Source organism: Labrus bergylta, chromosome 4 (assembly GCF_963930695.1).
Source record: "Labrus bergylta chromosome 4, fLabBer1.1, whole genome shotgun sequence".
NCBI lineage: Eukaryota > Metazoa > Chordata > Actinopteri > Labriformes > Labridae > Labrus > Labrus bergylta.
This window is the reverse complement of record NC_089198.1, coordinates 16,174,228-16,188,786: the sequence shown is the minus strand read 5'-3', so window position 1 is coordinate 16,188,786 and position 14,559 is coordinate 16,174,228. Positions and strand designations below refer to the sequence as shown.

At 38.3% G+C, this 14,559-nt stretch overlaps 2 protein-coding genes across 3 annotated transcripts in view; both read right to left on the bottom strand.

The window, feature by feature from the left end:
- The window catches only part of LOC109996589 (3',5'-cyclic-AMP phosphodiesterase 4B), a 58,487-nt gene extending 52,380 nt beyond the window's left edge, over window positions 1–6,107 (bottom strand). The window contains exons 1-2 of one of the 2 annotated variants that reach the window (XM_020650799.3): window positions 5,997–6,107; window positions 2,714–2,782 (exon numbers count right to left, since the gene is read on the bottom strand). The gene's annotated coding sequence lies outside the window, so the exon portion shown is untranslated. Of the gene's footprint in view, window positions 1–2,713; window positions 2,783–3,198; window positions 3,215–5,996 lie in introns of those variants that run through there. The other variant, XM_020650808.3, reaches the window with a different exon arrangement.
- Window positions 6,108–9,153: 3,046 nt separating this feature from the next.
- LOC109995241 (leptin receptor gene-related protein) lies at window positions 9,154–13,492 on the bottom strand. Its single transcript, XM_020648899.3, has 4 exons — window positions 13,334–13,492; window positions 12,857–12,932; window positions 10,792–10,978; window positions 9,154–10,623 (listed from the first exon to the last, which is right to left on the bottom strand). Exons 1-4 carry the CDS (start codon window positions 13,347–13,349, stop codon window positions 10,507–10,509), a joined length of 396 nt encoding a protein of 131 aa, XP_020504555.1. The 5' UTR covers window positions 13,350–13,492; the 3' UTR covers window positions 9,154–10,506.
- Window positions 13,493–14,559: the final 1,067 nt, after the last annotated feature.

Sequence of the window (14,559 nt, the reverse complement as noted above, 5' to 3'; positions counted from 1 at the left end):
GATTATGCATGATGCCTGAGATGGAATATTTATATGAGTTGGTATGTTCTCATTGACTGTTCTGTAACATCATTGTATTGTTTAGATTTTTAAAGTTTAAAGTAGTTTTTGGTGCCTCTGACTTCTACTGTATTTTTTTTACCATGGTATAGAAACAGGTATCTTTTGTCTTTTTTACTAGTATCAAATTTAAAATTCTGGTCTCATGACAACCCCAATCCTATGCTAGTAGTTAAATTAACTTAAATTTTACTGTGAAACACAGGTTTGTAAATCACCACAACAGTTAAATGTACATTTGATAAGGTTGGCATCATAATATCATACATAGCCAAGGTCAAAATATCAAACACATGGTGTGACAGTTTTAGAGCCCCAGGTTGGTCCTGTGACATGTGGCCCATGATAATGAGGCTGAGTCTGCCCCCTCAGTCTCTCTCTCTCTCCACTCTCTCTCTCTTTCTGTCCAGTACTGTAGAGCAGCGGGTTCCCTGCATGTGGCCCCCACAGTGATGTCATTTTTCAGCTGTCACAAATCAGTGTGTTGTTTCTCTTCCTCCTCTACAAACTCCTCTCAGCCCTCGCTCATCTCAAAAGTTCAATTCAGTATGCTACACAGAATGTGTACTTTCCACTGTGGCTTAGTTTATTTGTGTTGTCAAATGTTGATACGCATGTTTTTAGTCTTAGACCTTTTATGTCGTTGGGGCAATAGTTCATATTGAAATCACACAGAAATGGTTTATTATACATTAAGGATCAACTTAGTCTTGAGATTTTGCCCGTCATCGACTGTTGTTGTTTTGTTTTTGTTCTAATTGATCCATATTCTCATAACCCGAAGGGGATTAACCATGCCATTAAACTCTTTATCTTCTGTAGATAACAATGTAATTGTGTTTGATCCATCATTTGATCTAACTCATTAGCTCTGGATTAAAGTGACCTTTTAACAATATTACACATGATGATGATGTTGATTGATTGATTGATTAAATTTATTTCAGACATATCAAATAAAATCAAACATATCAAAAATACAAAACAAATGAAAAGCAAGAAAATACAATAAACAAAAAACAATGTTCAAATTATTTCACAAGAAAAAGCAAATTACATATATTCAATTGATATGCCTGAAAAGGAGTAGGAAGAAGTATAAAACTTATTTAATCCTACTCCTTTTCCACAGCTCAATAATTAATATTTATTAAATTAAATTCCTGTGTTCCTTATAATCTCTCTATATATACAATCTATCTATATACAATTTGCTATACTATATTTATGATACTGTATTTGATATTTACAATCCAAGGATTTTCCATACATATATAAAACTTGATATACTATGATTTTTTTATAATTTATATATTTATACAATCCATATATCTATATATACATATCTATTTGTACAATTTGATGTACTATATTTATTAGGGCTGGGCAACGAAAAGTTTTAATCACGTTAATCGCATGAGTTCCTGTGATTAATCACGATTAATCGCATTGTTATACGCAAAATCCAATAATGAATTCAAAAGTAGTATATAGCGCACTTTACTTGTAAATGTACTTCTCAACTTAAACAATGTAATCAAAGCAAATAAATACAAAACTAAAGCTTATTGCATTCGTTGCAGTCTGGACGCAGAGTGGTGTGGGTCTCCTCTCTGCTCTCTGACTGCAGCTGGGTCTGCTGCGCGAGGCTACACTGACAGCCTGTGAGTGCTTTTGGAAGGGGGAGGGGCTCACGGCAGCACCTGGCAGTTTTGCCAGTAGCCCTTAAAAAACACTAATTTTTCATAAAAGTAAAAACTGTATGCAGTTCTTTTTAATGGCTTTGATTACTAGGTGCATAATTTCTGTTGAGCAGGAGACTCCTACGGTGTCAGATTTTCTTTTTTTAAATGACTTGACTCAGAATTGGTGCAAACTGTATCACAGTGTGCAGTGAATGGCATTATCATATTCATTCAAGCTGTGTTGCCTATTGTGAATTCCATCAGCTTTATGGAAAAAATGACTTTTGTCCTGCGACTTCAAAAGGAGAAGGGAGAAGAATATTGGAGAAAGTGGGATTTATACAAAGATAAAGACTCGTAAATATATCGTTTCATTAGAATGTACCATCCATTATGTACTGTACCTGTGCCTTTTACATTCTTGTATTTGATCTTATTCATACTGTCTTGCCCAAGTCCTCACTTGTTCTGTGTTTCTTGTAAAACAAAAATGAAAAATAAAGTATAAAAAAAGCTGTGTTGCCTAAGGATAATAAAAGCGTCTTTGTATCAGTCTGCAATATCTGACGAAAATGTTGATGTGCTGATGTTACAGTGCTTCTGCAACTGCCTGACATTATCTCATTTATTATGACATTTTGCTTTTGTAATGAATTAATTGAATGATTACATTTTTTTTTAAGTGTATTTTGTTGTTTTCAAAAAGTAGCAACAAAATAGTTGCAGTGTCATTTTTTGTCATTTGACCGATCCATCACTAGATTTCAGCTTTAGCAATGTATGTACTCTATGGGCAATCTTATACTTTAATCTGGCCGACTTCCTGTAATTTTAGTTCAATACGGTCAGCCAAAAGCCTTATGACACAGAGAAAATGACACCACTCCTTAGTCAGCAATAAGACTTGCAGTGGAAAATTGATACTGACCACAATATCCCGGCACAGACAAAAAAAGAAGTGTACTCACAGATGAAGATTTTCTCCTTGAGCCAGCTGTGTAATGATAAGCGGGAATTCACGTCAGCAGGCTGTCAGCCTAGAAGACAAACAATGTATGGATTGAAACTGGACAAATCACATATCACAGCAACAACCATAATAAGGTCAATTTGTTGTTCCGCTGAAACTTTGATTGATAAACAACAAGAAACTCTGACATATGTAATCATGTAGGAGCAAAAATATGTCCTTTCTTACAATAACAGAAAGGGAAATAAAAGGTATTCTCAGAGTTGTAGGAGCAAACTTTGACTGTGTACAAAAGCTGCTCTGTTCCCCTTTTCGCTTTAGAAATCCACTTTGCTGTGCTTCTCTTAATACCTACCTGTTATTATACACTGTTCAGATTCAAATCCAAAGAATATACACTCTCATGAATGTTTAACTGTCATACACAAATGAACACAAAGCTTTCTGTGTTCCCTATCAGCTCCCAGTATAACAACCACTCACCCAGTCTGCAAACGAGCACACAAACGGCATTCATCAGCTGGAAACATCAACATTCAGAGACAGAAAGAGCTGTATATTGACCACATCGCCAGTAAAGCCAACAAGCAGCCAGTAAGTGAGTCATCAGCATTGCAGCCAGAGCTCTTTAAACAAAAAGCAGGATGCATGTGCTCTGTTGTTTCAGCACTGGCTGACAATAAAAGGACAGTGACGACTCACATGACTGGGGCGACCACAGAAAGCTACACACTGGGTTGAAAAGGGAAGCGTGCTTCTGAAATTTAGGAGTGAAATATGATGGTGTTTGAAAACGTCAGTGAAACTTCACAGCTGTGGTAATACAGTAGGTGAGCTTATTTGATGAAAAACGTATGTGCAGCTATACACATTAATTAATTCAACAGAAGAGCAACAAGAGTGAAAATAAAATAATAATAAAAAAGTCAATGCTACAAGGGTTCATGAATGTTATCCCACAACCTCCAGCCAGACCTCCATCCATCCTCCAGACTTTCAGGTCTGTCCATGATTTAGCATATTTTAACAGATATTGATTCTGAATTTTAAGTCAGCAGCAAACTTAGAGCAGCCATACAGTGCTCATACATGTATCTGCTGGTCCAAGAAAGTCTTATTCCACGTCTGAAAATCCTGCTCAAGCTTGGATATGATTGTTAATGGGGAGACATGTGGTGGTTGTAACACTGTCCATGTGACCAGACAGGAATGAACAGCAGTGGTGTGACCAAAACTTCCTTACTTACTTCAGTAAAAAAGCTTCAAGGTTCTGCTGCCACAGATTATTTGACACACAACCTCAAATGCTCATGCATGCACAACATTACATTCAAGAAGGGATTATAAAAAGTGCTATCATGGTTTCATCAAGTAAACATCGCACAAAAAGGAAGGAACTTTGTGTTTGGTAGATTATTTCTTTGTTGTAACAATGCTTCCTGGCAATAAATATTGCACTGCCACTGGTTGTAGAATCTTATCTCGATATCTGTCTGCATATAGATTACTTCCAATGATGACAAGTCTCGTTTTTCCAGTGAGGGAGATGCCGCCCCACACCATCACACTGCCTCCAGCGTTCTCCACATCTTCTCGAAACTTCAACCCAAAGATCCAACTGCCGTAGGCAGAATCTCAGAACATAACGTTCCTCCACATGTTCAGGTTCCATTATGAGACCAGCGATGGCATTTAGGGTTAGGGTTAAGGTTAAGGGTTAAGACATACTCAGCTCTGATGCTTATCCCACAAATGCATGCTCCTCACAAATGTGGCAGCATTAAAAATGGAAATAAACAGGCTTTCCAACAGTATAAGATTTTTTGTCAATAAGCATTGTTACAAAGAAATAACCTACCAAACACAAATTTCCTTACCCTATGTGCAATGTTTTTAGTTTGTTTTGTAGAGTACGCTCCACCTCTATAGTTTACAAATTCTCCCAGCACTGTCAGCAGCACATTTAAGAGAGCATTACAGATGCAGAGCTCAATGAGTGGCACTAGAATAAGCCGACAATGTTAAATACATGTTTACTATTCCTATAGAAAAGGTTCTATTTTTATTCCAGTTCAAAAATATAGACTCCTCCGAATAAAGAAATGAGCATCAGTCCCAGAATACTTTCTGTCAGCCCGACAAAACGAGACCCTTGTTTTGCTCCTGGAACAGTGTTACAACAATGTAACATGCTGGGGACTCAATACAATGCCTAGTAGGCCTTCACTGTGATGGAGACTGATTGTATGTGTGCTGAAAAACAGTTGTGGCTGTAAATTAGGTTTGAAAGGACGAGCAAAAACAATCACTAATGCAGAGATGATAAATACAAAACAGATTCAATCCTTTCGAGTCACCTCTTTTACCCAGATTATAAAAAGGTTCCTCTGCAATGAAGTGTCAAAAATATATTAAGTCACAAAAGCATAAATATCTCTATAGTGAAATAAATCGCCCAACTGAATCCATTCATCCTCTGTAAGAGTCTGACCTTATTTTACTCAGACTTCATCGCCTAATGAACGCTAATTGATTGTGTAACTGCGTCTAAAACACTTTAGTGTATAGACCAAACCTATAGCCTAACTGTGTTAACGATTTTCACCCAAGCTGTCCACTTAGGCTCCACAAAACCCCTTTTCACCAAGCACCTCTTAATTACCCAAAACACCACTGCCTATTCAAATAAACACCTTTCCTGTGAGGGATGGGAAACACTAGTGGGAAACGCTTTTTACCTTGTTCGACCTCGTCGTCAGGCTGCAGCAAAGTGCCCCAAACATTTGTGTAGCCTGTAGTATCCTGGGCAACACGTCATGTGTTGAGAAACATGTTGCAAAGCGGACACACAGTGACAAAGAAAGCGACTGAACAAGCAGACTGTGAAAAGAAAGAGAGATGCAGAGCACAGCCTTACGTTCAGACAATAAACCTACGTGAGAGGATTGAATCAAAAGACCTTTCTTTAGTGCTACTCTGGACATGTCTGCCGATACAATGTCCTCGAAAAAAGCTTTTGCACTGTTTAAATTACAGAAAATAAGCCACCCTATGATCAAATGTTATCTCTTGCAAACGTTTGAAGCAAATACATCATTTAAGAATGTAAACTTTAGATGGAAAATAGCTTAACTTAGGCTAAATAAAGGTGGATAAAAGGGAAGAAGATTAACTCCATTATTAGTCACTTTCCGTAAAAGTTGAACCGACAATAAAACCCGCTGGAGGTAGAGCAGGCTACAATTTGAACCGTTTCTCTGACAGGACCTTTCAAATCTTACCGGTGAGGTGTTCGCTTTCCTCGCGCGCTGTTTCTTCTTCTTCTTCTTCTTCTGTCTCTACCGCGCCAAGCACGCGCCCTATTTAACGGGCTCCATTCGCGCTCGTTCCCCTCCACGAACCTCGTGAGCGCATCGATTGGCTTTCATCCCGTCGACGCGAATCCTCCCGTTTGTCAATGACTGCCAGTCCGTACGCCCTTCCCTCTCTTTAGTGGCTTCCCGCCCCTCCCTCCCTCCCTCACAAGCCCCTTCTCCGCATCCACTTGGTATCCAGCCAGAGTGGGGGTATGGATGTGTCAGTCTCCCCCATTAAGTGAGACCACAATCCCCCAGGCTTTTTGGCATTGACTACATAATGTATTTTAGTTGATTGTCTTTTTTTTTTTATAGCAGTTACGCAAAGAGGCACAGACTACTAAATTGTTACCCCTTCCAGAACAGGTTCTTATATTTATATTTTGATTAGGCTACATATTCACACACACATCAGCCATTCCCCTCAAAAGAAACACTCAGGATGCTCATTTCTAATGCTACCCCTACCTTAATTTGTATTCCAGGTTGTAAAAATGTAGGAAATCTGACAATCTTTGGTCAGCAACAGAAAATTGATAGCCTACCTAAATTTTGAAGAATTGAAAGTAAAACAACATACAGGTATTTGATAACCTGGCTGTGTAGCTACATGTTATGTTAACACTCAGCCACTAACAGCTCACATAAAAAGGTATATTTCTTGCAAATTGTTAATGCTTTTTGTGTTAGGCTATATAATATAGGTTAACTCTAAGGGTAGGCCTATGAGCTTTGACCCAATTCCCTAACTGACAGTTATATTATGATTGACTGAACTATGCTCTGTTGCTTGATCAAAGTTATTATCCCATCAATAGAAAGGTGTTGATGTAGCTTAATGAAAATGTCAGGTCGATCTAAGATTAAACATATAAAACTTCAAACACAGCTGTCAGAAAGTGTAGCGTTTGAGCGTACCCTTTCCAGTAGAATGATTCCACCCTGACATCAAAGCAAAATGCATGGCTTCAATGAGATATGGTCAATGGGCTATATACAGTATATATAGCCCATATTGTTACCATGGCTATGTACAATTTACCCAGTCAGTTTAATCCTGTTGTCAAAATTGTTGTGTGGCCTGGCTCAGTAGCAACTTTGTAAATCCTAGTCTTTAAAAACAACTTTGCTCATAGAACTTAAGCTAGCTTCGCTATGGCCCCCTTCACGACATAGTAACACCGTTTTTAAAATAAAACACTTTATTTGGGTGTTTCATGTGGTAGTTGGCATATATTTTAATAACTGATATTGCATAGTGCTTATCAGACTCAGGGGAGTGTTCAGACTTTTTGGACTGGGGTGGCCCAACTGGGGCATCGACTTGTGCAGGAGTGGCCTGAAGTTTGTGTTGCAAACACATGAATGACGAAAATTTGTTTACCCCTTCTGTTTGTACTCATCACACAGAGTTCTGGCTCAGTTGATAGAGTCATCGCCTCTCAACCAGAAGGTCAAGGGTTCAATCCCCAGCTGAGCAACATGTCCGACAAGTCCTTGGGCAAGACACTTAACCCTGAATTGCTCCCGCTGCTTCAGTGGCGGTGTATAGATGGGATTAGTTACTTCTGATGATACTACATAGTGATCTCTACCATCAGTGTGTGAAAGGGTATGAATGTGTAGGTGTGACAGGCGGTGTAAAAAGCGCTTTGAGTAGTCGGAAGACTATAAAAGTGCTATATAAGGTCAAGTCCATTTACCATTTACATCACATAGTGCAGTTTCCTAGTGGCCTTGAGTTTTGTGGTTTATTGCATCACTTTGTATGAACATGTGATTGGTTGGTTGCATTGCCTTGGTATGAGTGCTGTTTCAACATTGCATTATTAATTGTACTCTTATCTTGCTCTGTGTCCAGCTGGGATGTGTTGCACTGAGAACCAAATGCAACCTACTGGAAATCGCAGTAGCACGCAACATACTGTGTGTAGCATTGTGTAGTGTTCAAGGCCATACTCAACAGTCTTTTTAAATAATTCTGATGCCTTGGCTGTTGCCAGGCAACAGCTGTCCTGCAACAGAGATGAATGAGTGTCCCTGGGCTCTTCTTCTTCAACTTTGCCTTCATCTTTTTTTCCTCCTCAATCTTGCACAACAAATCAAGTATGGCTTTACCACTACCCATGAGAGTCACTCCCACTCCCCTTCTCACCTTTCCTAATAAATAAATCAACATATGTCTTGTCTTTGCGCTATTTTGTCTTCCTTAAATCCCTGATTTCTCAACTAATGTATCTAACTTGACACAACTGAGCATGGCCATGCAATAAACACATCATGTCTTGTACATAATATCCCCTTGCAGTCCTCAAAAGGGCTTCAAACTGCAGATTTAAGCCCTGACATGCAGTGACTTCCATTCTTGAAATGCAATCACTGGAAGCAGCCAGGACCCACAGATGTCGTTCATGGAAAAAAATAACTGATTTAAACGTGTTTCTTATGATTGCACAGGAAATGTATTTGAACACAAAAGTTGAGCACACAAACAGGGGGAGGCAGCTGTAGTGCATTTAAATTCTGCCACACATGAACAGAGAATGAAATGAAACCACTAAAGTAAGGCACAGCTGCATGACAGATTTCTAGAACGCCCTATTGAACCATAAAAAGATAATATTTGTTTTAATCATTCTTTTTATCATGCAGCTTGCTCACAACTTACAATGCTGTCGGTCTGAAATTCATATAAATGTTTGTGTGGCTGTAAAGAGCAAAGAAGACAGGAACAAAGATGCTTTTAACTGAAAATTATAGATTGGTAAAATCCAGATCATGTTGCATGCTGCTTTTTGAATGTAGTAAAACATTGAATTATTTAACGGCTGTTCACATCTGAATTCCTGGCAGTAAGGCTTATAGGGGTTTGCTTATTTAGGCTAGCCAGAAACACCTAAATACCAAAACGACCCCTCCTTCTTTTGAAGTCTGAATTTTGTAGGAGGCCTTTAAGAAGGTTAACTATTGTCAAGTTGTTTTTGTGTTGAGCTGAATGTAAAATATACAGGTATATATAACTACTGCAGAGAGGTTAAATAAAGTTCTCCATCCAATCACAAAGCAAGGGCAGAGCCAGCACTTTTTTTATACATAAACTTTTAATCAATGTTGGGAAACAGAATGCAGTCAGGAGCGTATGAAATTATCTTTTAGAACGTGTTAGTGTGGGAACAGGAGTCATCACAGAGAGAAAATAACTTCCTTGTCAAACATGTCAGTTTTTGGAACACACAGTATTCACAAATTGGCTTGTGGAGCAGTCAAAGTTAGAAATGAAAGAAATTAGAAATCTTGTGATAGCTTGCATGGAAAGGACTCATCACACCATTTTTCAGAACCTCAAAAACAGTCACTTGATGAAGCTGATCATGGGGATGCAAAATTGATTTACAAATACATGTTTCAATGGCCCCTGATGACGAAACACTATTTAAAAATGACTCAAAACGGAATCATAGGGATTTGTCTATTAATCAAAATATACTCAGTGAATGACAGGCACTTCTAAGCGACTTTGCAGGTACAGTGCTCTCCTGTAGGCCTAAAAACAAATGTGTAACAAATTGACCTTAAATATAATTCACAAATTGTCATATTTTTGTCTATAGTATGAAGTTCTTTTATCTGCAGGTTTATAAAAGAATGCTGGAAATAACTTAAATAAGATCTGATGTATGGTATTGACTACAGGTAATTTTTCCAAAGCCTCCGCTTGCTTTTGAGGGTCATGTTGGTGATGGGCACAAATGAAAACCGACGTTTCAATGGTACATTTTTGCAACCTAAAAGATCTTTGGTGAGAATGTAAGCAATTGCACTTGAACAAAATAAAGTTTAACAAAAAACATCACCTCCGTACAAAAATATCTTCCCCTGATTAGAAGGTCTTTATCTACGTTGTCAGATAGCACGGATTAACATAACTTGCCCTGCTTTTTACTGTACACAGCAAACAGTGATTATTAGTAAGCTATCATTCAGTATAGCAGTTCCCCCTTAAGCAATGAGGACAGATAATGAAATAAGCATGGCAGTGTACATTACAAGAGTTACTCTTTAGCATCTTTTTATGATGTTGAATAAAGAAATAGCAGGCAGCTGCTATACATGGGGTGATGTGGGGGTTGAAAAAGGGCAAGACAAGCTAAAATACACAGGTTAAGGTGGAAAATGATGGAGTAATAGCATCAGAGGGGTATAGGCATCATTGTCTCTCTGGTCCAAGATATAAGGCACATTGACAGGGAACCTAGTGTTGTCTCCAACTTTAATATCCCCTCATTAAAAAAAATCCCTGAAAATATGTCAGGTTATTTTATTATGTGCATGAGCTTCATCCCCTACTGAGTTCAGGACACATGTGCCCTTCAGTCTATCCATTCAACTATGCACCTACCCATCCACCCATCCTTCTGTCATGTCTAAAGGCTCACTACCACTGCTCCCAGCTGAAGTCGTCCCCACCTCCAAACACAACAAAAAAGCCAAAGATTGTGAGGAAGATGACAGCGTTTCCTGTCATCACCAGACCGCAGGCACCCCACTGGATCTGTGAGAGAGAGATATTGACACTGAATTATTTTGTCCAAAACAAATGCATTGTGCTCATTTCGTTTTGCTATAGTGCTGGAAAATAGTGTCAACTGATATGGCTCAGACCACATAAGGCATTTCAAATCAACTTTCAGAACATTTGACAGAAGTGGAGAGGACTCACTATGCTTTTTCGGGCCAACACAATGGGAAGCCCAAAAGATGATACCACAATGCCAGTTGTTATGAAGTAGGCCAGCTCTCTGCAGGCATTGCTGGAGGCGTCAGCGTCATCGCTGAGGCGTCTGGATATGAAGGTCGGGATGGGGCTCAATATGTAGAAAATCAGTACAAACAGCGGCCAGTATGCCCTATGGAATAAGGTTAGGAACAGTTATGACAAATGGTTGCATGAGTTTGAAGCATGTCAGATAAAAGAAAAGAGATGAAAGTTCGACAGGGAATATAATGCAAAACACACCACTTAAAGGTGCACTATGGAGTTGTGAAAGAGAACTAAACAGATTCTGTGGTATATGTTCATAACTCTTTACACAAACTGTCCTCAGAGGAAAATTTGGTCCCTGGAAAACAGTTTCAAGTTGTGTTGGTGGGTCAGCAGGAGTGTTAGGTGGGGGTTGTTTCTGTTTGTATAAATCCAATGAAGAAATCGTGAAACAGACTGGAGATTATAACACCATTTAATCGGCCGAGGTCAGACAACTTCATCAAACAAGTACGCTTCCAAATCACTTGACTGACAAAGTGCTGATAAAGTAACAGTGTTCCCAGTGCTGCTTATATTCTGTCAAAAAGGTGCAACCCACAAATTCCTTTCCATTTGGGTACATCACTATAAAACAATAAAGATGACATGACACTGATTTGTATACGTAACAGATGTAGACTCTCTGTCTAGCAAACAGTTGCTGACAACATATAGTTGGCTCCTCTCCATATATAGATCTGCTACTACTTAGGTGCTTCACTCATATAAGGTTACAGCTTCAGACACCTAAAGGTAGGAGTGTTAACACGTGGTAGACAGACTTGAATAATACATTTCACGAAGTTACCAAGATTAATGAATTTCATGAAAATTCGTACTAACAAGGAGTGAAACTGTAACTCTCCTGGTAGCTTTTTAGCTCCAAACAGTGTTCCAGGGACCCATTTTTCCCTTTGAATAAAGTTTGTGTATTTAGTTCAGAAAATATTGCACAGAATTGTTTCACTTCTCCAACTTTCAAATTTCACTAACAAATCTACATAGTGCATCTTTAAAAATATATGAATAATAATAAAACATCTTCAAGGTTTACTTCATGGATTTGTCCGATGAAGTGGAGATTACCCATAGGGATAATTACTAATTTGTCTGTAAACAGTATTGTATAACTACTTTAGTGACTCTTGATTCAATCTGAAGGGTCTGGAGGAATAACACATCCATATGAGTCGTCTGAAACAGGGCCAAGATTCACATAATTTATCATAAAGTCTGCACTACAAAAGGGAAATGTTGGGTTATAAATGAGATTGCATTTAAACAGCATTCAGCATTCGTGATTTTTCACTTACATAAGCAACTCCATATGTCTGTAATGCACTGATTATAACCCACAGCAAAGTAAAATGTAGGATATGATCTTATTTATGTCTTGTCTTTGTCTCTTAGTCAAAAACGATTTTCCCATTTGTCTCAAAGACTAAGCTGAGACATAAAAGGGTTCATCTCATCATCTCTTGCATTTCCAACAAGAAAAACAAAACCACAGCAAGCTCTCCAACTTAAAAATCAAGGTTCAGTCTACAGTCCAAGTTCTTTAAATTGTCTTACAGTTGTCTCATTCAAAGATCTGAGCTTAAAGTAGAATGTGTGAGATCTCAAATTAGTCTCCATATAATCTTAACAACAGAAAACACCCAGACCTACCATATGTCTTAAATACATCTTGTAATATAAATCGTCTCACCACTTTGCTATAGTTACACTAAGAGGATTCATTTATAGGACTAAAGGGATAAATGCTTTATGTTCATGGAGTCTGTGCACGGGTTAAGATCACCAATGAGGATCATATCTTTCTTATATCAGTCTCCTTAGATGTCTTGTCTCCATTAGGAACATAAAAAATCAGACACACAAAAGAGTGAAGTCAATACAAACAGAAAGAAAATACATGTAGTACCCTGTTACCCTGTGAAGCCTCATTATATTAGTTTAAAGTCAGTTTAATAATACTTACTCGTACTGTTCCAGCGCACAGCCCAACAGAAGAAACGTCAGTCCAATAGCACCACTGAAGGACAAACCAACCAGTGCTGAGGGAGATAAACCTTTATGTTACATCTACGGAGAAACTTTAGTCCAAACGATAAGAGACAACAGGAAATATGTGACTATTAGTAAGCCATAATAAAACTTCTTACGATAAAGCCTGCTCGGACAGTGTTTGTGGGCTAGGTCCAAATTACGAATTAAATAACAAAAAGGCTAAAACAGCATTTAAAAAAAACAACAACAACAATGAAACTATATTGCCTACACAAAATATTAAAAACACATGAGCAGTTTTGTACTTCTAGCTTTCAAAATGATCACACACACAAAATTAAACGCAAAGCTAACGACGTTTGGAAGCATTTACGCTAAGTATTATCGTCTATGTTACTAAACAAACACTAAGCTGTCAGCATACAGACCCAAGTATTTAATGAAATACCTTTAATGCCGGCCATTGCGATAGGTGTGCAACAGTTTTCTACTTTATTAGTTTCTACTAGTAGTTCTTTGTTTATTGTTTATGTGCTCAGACTCTCTTCTTGGTAGACGAACTTCCTGCTTCCTCCATCAAGTTGTCCTTCTTTATTATCACGTGACCGTCTTAAAGCTGCAGTCACTCCGCCAGCTCGAGGTTACACTGAGCGTGCAAACCATAGACTGACTTTGTGGTGCAAACAAACCATTCACTGTGTGGTGAAAACCAGAGTCTTATAATATGTACTCTTGTGCAAACCAAACAGGAACACCACCAAGCGCTGCGGGCACTTTATCATCACCCCCATGATCAACCTGGTCATCATTATCATCGTCACTAGCAACTCATTGACAGATTTATTGAATATTATTGTCGTTTGCGGTGCACCCTTCTGTCGTTTTCATCCCTCGTGACGCTGAGCACGAGGCCCTGCATTTGTATATGCAGCCACTGTGGATTTATCAGTGATGTAATGTAAGAGGATATTATAGCCTTGAACTACTTACGTATTGACTGGATAGTTTAATTAATGTGTTTTAATTGTTTGCAAAATTATAAATCCCAAAGTTTTTCTCATGTCCTACTCATGCCTCTGAGAGCTTGAACACCTAGTCACTTGGTTGACTTTTTTCATGCAAAATACAAGATCACATGCTATTAATTACCTACCAAAGAGGATAGGCTTCAGTTCGACCAGTTTGTCATCTGTCAGACTAATTGCACGTACTGTTGTAATGTTAGGCTATGACATGGTTTGGTCATATGATATAATAAAACAGGTTTAACATCTTTCTGCATAATAAGTGCTTTAACTTTGGATACTCTTAAGTGTGTTTTGCTGAATTGTAATGAGTAATTTTACACTGATGTGATGATATGAGGACCAGAATTTACTTCCTCCAACAGTATGTGTCTCATGTAACCAGTATACAGTGTTTGCAGTATTATAAACTCCATTATAAATTCAATCATTTAGTTTAAAAAAAAAAAAGGTTCCATGTGTTTGCAATACAGATTCAAGAGAAGGTTTCCCTTGAGAAAATTGTAAAAATGTGCGAGTAATTTACTAAATAAGCCCCCATTTTAACAAAGGACACTTTGAAATGTCACAGCACAGAGAGTACAGGTGCACCAGGGTCCTCCCAATGTGCACATTGGCTCACTGTCTCAAAGCTGATATGACAGAGCCA

Bases quoted from the DNA above. Each gene is read 5' to 3' on its own strand.
- LOC109995241 (XM_020648899.3), bottom strand. The intron at 10,979-12,856 runs GTAAGTATTATT...CTTATTCCATAG, and splicing joins TGTGCGCTGGAACAGTACGA to GGCATACTGGCCGCTGTTTG. The intron at 10,624-10,791 runs GTGAGTCCTCTC...TCTCTCTCACAG, and splicing joins TGTTGGCCCGAAAAAGCATA to ATCCAGTGGGGTGCCTGCGG.